This window comes from Cyprinodon variegatus, unplaced genomic scaffold (assembly GCF_000732505.1).
Source record: "Cyprinodon variegatus isolate N-32 unplaced genomic scaffold, C_variegatus-1.0 Scaffold1, whole genome shotgun sequence".
Lineage (NCBI taxonomy): Eukaryota > Metazoa > Chordata > Actinopteri > Cyprinodontiformes > Cyprinodontidae > Cyprinodon > Cyprinodon variegatus.
Window position 1 is genome coordinate 3650811 of NW_015150454.1, and position 8585 is coordinate 3659395.

At 34.4% G+C, this 8585-nt stretch overlaps 1 protein-coding gene across 3 annotated transcripts in view; it reads left to right on the forward strand.

Moving 5' to 3' along the window:
* The window catches only part of hpse2 (heparanase 2 (inactive)), an 82370-nt gene that overhangs the window by 1576 nt on the left and 72209 nt on the right, over positions 1–8585 (forward strand). For 2 of the 3 annotated variants that reach the window (XR_001481396.1, XM_015380968.1), the window contains exons 2-3: positions 434–588; positions 1688–1849. Coding sequence is in view for 2 of the 3 variants with exons in the window: in XM_015380968.1 (XP_015236454.1) it covers positions 434–588; positions 1688–1849 (317 nt within the window). In the remaining variant the exon portion in view is untranslated. The remainder of the gene's footprint in view (positions 1–433; positions 589–1687; positions 1850–8585) is intronic. The other variant, XM_015381093.1, reaches the window with a different exon arrangement.

An 8585-nucleotide genomic window follows, 5' to 3' on the forward strand; every position in this document is an offset into this window, starting at 1 on the left:
ATATATATATATATATATATATATATATATATATATATATATATATATATATATATATATATATATATATATATATATATACATTCCTCCGACACTTTTTCGGCACTGATATCCTCAGTGCCTACTTTTTACGAGGGAAAGTCAAAAGGCTTTGTTACAGACAATATAGTGAAATAAAATAGCCAGGAAAGACATAACGCATATTATTCACTTTTTTTTTAATTATTGCTTTTAAAATTATTATTTAAATTAAACGAGTCTAAAACAGAGCCAGATATTGCGCGTCTGCTCCTATCTTTTTCTGTGATTAAAACATGTATGAAACACGCTTTCTGCAGAAGATTTTGACGCACTCCTTCCTTATGAAGTTTTTGTTTGTTTGTTGTTTTCTAAAATGTTTTTCTTCTTCTTCCTCTTTCTCGTGTTTTTGCAGCTCCAGACGGCTCGTGACCTTGGCGCGCGGCCTGTCTCCTGCCTTTCTGCGCTTCGGCGGAAAACGAACCGACTTCCTGCAGTTCAACAACCAGAAGAACCTTGCCAAGTTCAGAGGCCCCGGTCCAGACTACTACCTGAAGAACTACGAGGACGGTGATTAAATATGGCTTCTCTCCCCTCCTCTCATTTATTAGTTAGTTAGGTTTGTGTTTAGAACATGGCGTCTTTCTCTCGTGTCCACGCTTCACCTCCTCTCACTTCTAGAAGGAAAAAAAATGTGTTTAGAGCCAAAACAATTTATCCTTAACTCTGCCCCAATTAAATGGGACTTGGCATCTACCATTAACACTGCGACTATGTTTTTATATAAATAGATGCCGCTAAATATAAGACACGCTGCAAAGGAGAAAACAAAAAACAACATAACACTGTGATGGATAAATTTATTCCCGTTCACGTTCACTCCTTCTTTGAATTAATGCTAGCCCAACATTCCTTTAATGAGCTTTCATAAGCCAAGCATAATTCTCTAATTATTTAAGTAAATAATGTCCACTGTGTGAATAATTTCAAAGCAAGTTCAGAAAGTCGGGGTCGGATCTCAGCTGTGTTGTAAAACGTCTTGAAATAAGTTTTGCAAATATTATACTTTGCTTTAATTGTAGTTCAAAACGCTGACCAATTAATTAACAATGCGTGAGAGTTATTTGTTTCAATTTTGTTTTTGCACTTATTTCAATTTCCTGCCTCTTAGTTAAAGTTGGGAAAATCTGCTGCTCCATTATCTTGAAATTGAATGCAGCTGCGCCACTATTAAAAACATTACAGCAGCAGTGGATAACACAAAAATACAGTAGAAATACCTTCCTCTGATTTACATTTCATTTAAAAGCACTTTTATTGGCTGTTGTTGCTGATATTACTTATTGAATCCTAATGGGTTATTAAAGTTTGAAAATTATTAAGGGGACTTTGATAAAATTCCAAGATTGAATCCTCTTAATTCATAATTTTTGTAATTTTCAACCCAATATCTAGTCGGTTATTTTGTGGGTAAAAATGTAAGTATTTATTTGGTAACCACTGTACTATTTGTCTTCCCACTCTTGAATATCACCAGATGAAAAATAGATATACAAAAAACTAGAGATATACTATTGAACAGCAAGCTTTCCCACAATACCAACATTTAATTTTTAATAAAAAATAGAGTATATATATATATATCTATTCTAATTTTTATTTTTGGTAGATATAGTGCGCAGTGATATTGCACTGGACAAACAAAAAGGCTGCAAACTGGCCCACCATCCTGACATCATGCTGGAGCTGCAGAGGGAGAAGGCAGCCACCACACAGCTCGTCCTACTGAAGGAGCAGCTGTCCAACATCTACAGCAACATAACAATAACAGGTAGGAGATCAAAAACACAAACTCCCTGTTTTTTGAACACCTACTCATGTGGCAGCATTTTTCGGACTCTGTGGGTCAGGCTTGCGCTCTCACAGAACGCTTAAGACGTGTAAACCATCAGCTTTTAGAATGACAAATGAATTTTCTAAAGGAGGAATGTGGGGATGGTGGGGGTTCTGTAGCAGAGGGTTGTAAACAGTGCATTGACATCTTCACTTGTAACACTTAACAGAGTCTGACTGCTGTAGAAACTGTGGGAGCCCTGATTTTGGGTGGGCTGCATACCTTTTAATGTGATTCAGTAATATTTGAGCAGGGAACTATTTATTTGGAGGCTTTAGAAATTCAAGACAATGCATGGTGGCATGCTAGGAACTATGTATTGGATGGGTTTTGTAAAGCTTAGATTTTCAAATAAAATTCATGTGTTTGGTGAGCTATGGAGCTCAATATAAACTTGAGATATACCCAGTATAATATACTGGTAAAGGTTTAATTTTTCTTCTCTGATGTAATCTTGCCTCTTATCATACCTGCCATCATGAAATGTCAAGGGTGGGAGGTTTTTGTTTAGACAGGAGTTTTATTTCAAAATAGAAACCCACCCCAACCGTAACTCCCAAAAGCCAAAGAGCCATGGAAAAATAATTTTGAGCTTTGGAAATGATTGGCAACTATGTCTTAGAGAATATGTTAATTCAGTTTTGTGATGGAGCCAAAATCATTTCTAAAAAAAAAAACAAAAACCCTTGGCTCTAGATCCAGCACCGTATGAAATGTTTGGCCGTGTGCTTTAAAAAAGAGTTGATTAATTATAGAAATAAAAGCTGAATTCATCAGACACATTTTTGGTCTGTAAAAGCCCTGAACCGGTGACCTAGCTTCATTTGGCCTGTGGCGTTATGTTCATGCACTTTGTTGATTCCTATATTCTGGCGCAAAATGACCTTCTCAATGTTGCTGCATAAATGCAAATGGAGACATTAGCATCATAGATCAGATATGTGTTTTTAAATGGTCTCAAGTGCAACAAAAAAACCCTGACCAGGTAGCATTTTTCAAAGTAGGCAAATACAGAAAGAATTCAGACCTTGATAAAGAAATTTCTTTGCAGTTCTAGTCCAGAATTCATACTTTAGCACATCTATTATCTTTAATGTCATTAATGCGTTTAAGAGAACTTTGATCTTCAAGTCTTTAATTCTGTCAGAACTTGGCATGAAAGATATTCTTCATTTTCCCAGCATTTTCAATTGGTTGCTGCTTTAATGCTTAGACTTAGCACTTGTAGTAAAATCTCTTTTTAAAGTCACGGCAGCTGTTCTATTTAGCTTCTTTAGAGCAGTCATCAGCAACCTGATAAGTCAGCCCGTTTTTGCCCTCAGTCCTGCCAAAGAAACATTTTATAGAGCTGCGCAATTTACACAAGCCGGTGGTAATAATCTAGGCTATCCCTTTATATGAATGCAGACTGTAGTGAACAATAAATATATTTTTGGAAAAAGTTTTACACAAAATGAAAAACACACTTTGGGAAATCTCTCAACTAAAAAGTAATAAATGCATTAAAACTAAAATCTTGTAAAATGTTCTGTATATAAATACTTAACAACCTTTGGTGCTCGTTTAAAGGAAAGACTGTGCCCAAACTCATATAACCATCTTGATTTGAATATAAAACTACTATCACTATTAAGATGCAGATGCTTCACCATAGACACAGCAGACGTAGAAAGTAGAGCAAGGTTACTTAAAGCCATGTATTTATATTTATAATTTCAGCTATATGAAAAAGAAAGAAAATTGCTAAAAAAATATTTCTGTTCTCATACGAATCATGCAAATGATTTAAACATTCTACTTCTTCAGTCATCCAGTAGCGGCCAATGCTAAGTGAGTTAAGTTATTGCTTCATAATGTAGAAGTTTCTGTGTCAAACTTACCACCAGCATGTGAGGTTTCTGTAGGCCCTTACAGAGTAGAATAGCCAAAACATCTATATAGAACATCATGTCTGAACAGCATGACAAAATTTTTTCTTCATTTAAAAACAGCTGTACAGCAGATGAAATGTATAACCTTAAATAAAGCAGCCTTTGCTCATATAACACGCAGCAGATGGAAAATTGTAGGTGATGTCAATAAATAAAAAGAGCAGTTCTCAAGTATGTTTGTAAAAACAAACAAAACAAATAGCTTTTTTGTTTTTTTTTCTTTAAGGTGCACCATGTGAAGCAGAATTTTTAATTATATACATTTTGATATAGAGCAGTTGTCAATTCCTTGTAGCCATTTCCAACATTTATGGTTTAATCTTTCACATATCTGTTTATTACAATGGAAAAAGTCACAGTGCTCAAAAAGTTATATGCAAGTTTAGCAAATCATTTATAAGTTTTCTCATTTTTCTTTAGTTATTTAAGGTTGGTGTAACGTAATGTAGAAGCCGCCCTAAATCACAGTAGTACAGGGCGATGTAACCAGTGCAGAGAATCCTTACATAAGTAACATGATGAAAAATACTGTTAAACTGCAATTACATTTGGGTCCAATAGTTTTCGTAACCCTAGCAGATGTAGATGTCAAACAATTTTAGTTAAACAAGACGTTTTATCTGTAATGGATGAAAATGGTATTTGTTAGTAATTATAAAGTAAGATTGCTGTTTTTGTCAAAATTTGAATAAAATGGCTTGTCAAAATTGTTCATATCCTTAAAAAATCAATTCTCTGTATCGGCACTGCATATAATTGCGGACCAGCTTTAACATGTTTCCACCTATATTTGGAAGATTTTCTTTTCCTTATGAGGTCCAGGTTGTGATACAAATGCCTCTTAGAAATAAGGTTATTAATTCAAGGACTTTGGCCACTTTCAAAACATTAAGACTACATCCACCAAAAAGAATTTTTAACTGTATGCAGCAGGAAATCGGTGAAACTACTACTTCAGTGTTGGACAAAATAAACAATAAAATAAAATCAATAAAACAAAAACAGGATTATGTATTTCACAGCAGAATATCTTAATCATTTCCACACTGCAAATATTTACACCTATAATTTTTCCTCCATGTCACAGTAATTCAGTCTAGGCTATATATATCTATACTGCTAGAAAGGTATATTTACAACCAATTCATTGCCACAATCTACAGCCTCTAAACATATAACATTAGACAATCTCCTGTCAGTTGTCCGCTTTTCTATATTTCCCCTTGAGCAAAACAACCAAACACTATTAAAGTTTTTTTCAATGTATACAATAGTTATATACTATAAATGCAATGCATTAAACCATGTTTATTGTAAAGTATAGCTGCAGATTACCAGTGTTTTCCTAAAGCTCTGTTATATCCATGTACTTTTTGATGGCCCATTTTATGTCGTTTTTTTTTTTCTGATTTACATTAATTCATCCAATTTACATTAATTTTATCCATAAAAGTCCAAATATGTACTCTGGATGCTTGAAGAAGTCATTTTTTTTGCTCATTTAAAAAAAAAAAATTTCCAAACCAGTGTTGACTTAGGAAACAGTAAACATGATACAGCATTTTACAAAAATACAGCTGACGCATACCTTATGATAATAATTCAAATGATTTTTCCGTATTTTTCTTGAATGATAGCCTTTTTCATATGTTGCTCATCTATCTGCTAGTCTCTTCTTTCTCCCTTTCTCAATATTAATCTCGTAGGCCTGACATCTTGCCTAATATGACCGTATTTCACATCAGCCATATGCTTCTTTTACTAAGAAGCAGTGTGGAGGCCAAGCTGCCTCTGTGATACTGAAGCCAAAGAATGAAAAACATAAATAATTTATGGTTGATTAAAACATGCATACTTCCTTGAAGCTCATTGTGGGTTCTGTAATTACTTTAGTTTAAAGGCTAAAATCTAAAAGCAAAAAGTAAATCTGGCTGGACATATCGGGGATGGGGTGGGGGTGCAAGGGATGAAATATAATTTGGAAATATTGATACAGTATAAATAATGTCCAAAATGAATCCCAGCTAATGTTATTCACTCCACACGATGGATGTTATTTTTAATATTTCACTGATGAATTAAGACCCAAGGGTATTCCTGATGCTGAACTTTTGAATTAATGGTTTAAATTAGGAGGTATGGGATGATGATGAGAGATGGACAGATGCGTCATGCTGCATTTGAATGGCTGCAGTGGATGTTATGAGGCCATCAGACATAAATGGGGAAAACAAGGCAAAGCAGCAGTAGATTTTCTACCAAAACGCGAAAGTATTTGAGGGTCTTTTGGATATTCTCAGTCTTTTATTATAAGCTTCGCTGGGAAATCTTACTCAGAGCTATAAAGAACAAGTTGAATGATGTACGTAATGGTGCAGCTGCTGTTTTCCTTTTACGTTGCAAAATGTCTGAGATGGAATTTAACACATATCGCATTAAAGGGAATTCAGAGAAGCACCGATGACACTGAAAAAGTATAAGAAGTGTTCAAATGCTTGAATAATGACCTCACTATTATTCTGAGTTCAATTGAAAGCATGTTGTGTAAACTGGAATCTGTGTAAAGACTTGTCATCTGTGGGGAAGAAGCAGGGGTCCGGAGGCACTGGGGATACGTTTGAAAAATGGTCTGGTAACAATTAGTCAAGATTCTGACTGCGCGGGTGTGTATGTGTCTGTGTGCAAAGGCAGGTGGTGTTTAAAGGACCTTTAACAGTCTTGCTCCATCCTTTTTCACTCACCACTGTCTGGCCTCTGACCTAAGCTTGTTAGAGTCATCAGTAATGGGGCCACTATCAGTCAATGTGCACACATGCATGCAGCAGGGCAGCTAAGTTGAGAAATTCACCTTAACCTCAGACAAGGTCATGGTCAGGATTATTCTATGTATCTCCAAATAAAAATAAAAAAACATCCCTCAATTGGATTATACACATTTTTTCCCCCACTTTATTTCCATTATTACCTCAGCACAACCAAACATGTCTTTAGCTTTTTTTTCTCTTACTATTGTTTTGATCTAGTCTAACTTAATGTTTATGTTACAGCTCAGAGAATGAGGTCAAAGGTTCGGTTTCAGTTCTTCAAATTTCATTCTTGCTACTTGGGCTCAAAGAGTAAGTAGACGTTGTACTCAAACTAAGTTGAAATTACAGTATATCACATTTCAAGTTTAAAAATAAATATGTAGTCTGTTAGGTTTTTGCAAAAAAAACTCAAACTGGGGTGGAAAAGGAAAAAAGAAAGGCTATTATGTAAACTCTCACCATGCACAGGGATGTCATCAATAAAGAGAAAATATTTTTTATTGATTTGACTTTTCATTCTAACCAAACCCATAATTTACTCAATAGGGAAGTGGAATGGATGTACTTCAAGTTGTGAGATGTAAAACTAACAATAAAAAAAAAAATACATTAAATCAAATTGATTGAAAATAAAAAAAACACTAAACTTTCCTTTCCTCATTTCCTTATTTGAAGAGGTAATGTAACTCTTTAGATTACCTCTCGTGGTATAGAGAAAGTTTAGATAATTATCAAATAACAAAAGAAAGGCTGTGTGAGGATGATGATGCTATTATTTATCTGCTTCAACAGTTTGTGATATAATTAAAGATTTGGTTTTGACTGTATTGACTTTGCTTTGGAATGAAGTCAAACAATTGACAAAAGGAAAAATTCTAGGAAAACTGATTTTTGTAATTTTAAACAGATTAATTGATAAACTGATAGATGCTTTAAGCTTGATTTAGAATGAACTCCACTACTCTGTTATTTGAAGAATGACACAGCCCAAATAAAGTAGAAGTCATTGTTGAAAATAATATCCAGCATATTCATCACAAAACTCAGTTTTAGTCTCACATCTAACTTAAAACCCCGAGCAATTTAGAAAAAACGTCCTTCAGACTGATGAGGGTAAATCAAAACCTTCTGGCTGCAATGAAAAAGGTGAAGCTCTGAAGGGAAAAAAAAATCCCTTGAATTTAATCCAAATATCTGGCACATATGTGTAACTCTAGAACATGTTCTGGGTTTATATGTTGAAAAAAAAATTTCTGGTAGAGTGTTGATAAGAATTTCATTATTACTCCTAAATGTCCATCTTTTTTCAAAATTGCATAAATGCCTTTCTTATCACTCACTTAGCTAGATAAGGATTATAAATGCATCTCCAAATTCATAACGATGATACTCTACAGAACATTTCCTCTCAAACAGCCCAAATATGATATAACGAGAATTATTGTGTACTGCAAGTTCTTCTTCTCAGATTTTGAAACCCTAAAGCTTGTGAGATTCAAGAGCTGTGTGAAATAGCAAAATTCCTTTCAGAATCTTGCTAAAGTGGGAAGATTTAAAAGCACCTACTTGAAACCCAAAAATAAAAAGGATCCAGATCCAACAGCCGTCTTGCTCTGATACTTTAAATGGATCGTTGCATGTATGCCTGTTGTCTTGTACATATGCATAAGGTTTTAAATTACCAGATCCATTCATTACAGAGAAACCTGCCAGTTTTAATAAACACTGTGAGACAAAGTTAGCATGTCACTAGGTAGGTTTTTATATCATAAAGTTAAAAATGAAAAGTAGGATTCTACCTTAAAGTTATGGCCCAAACCCTGACATTTAGCTTTTCTTCCTTCTCTGTTCTTTAGTCTGATGTCATATATGCGGTATCATGTGGCAGGGAAGTTTGCATCTTATAAACCCTGTGAAGACTACATTAGACACTAA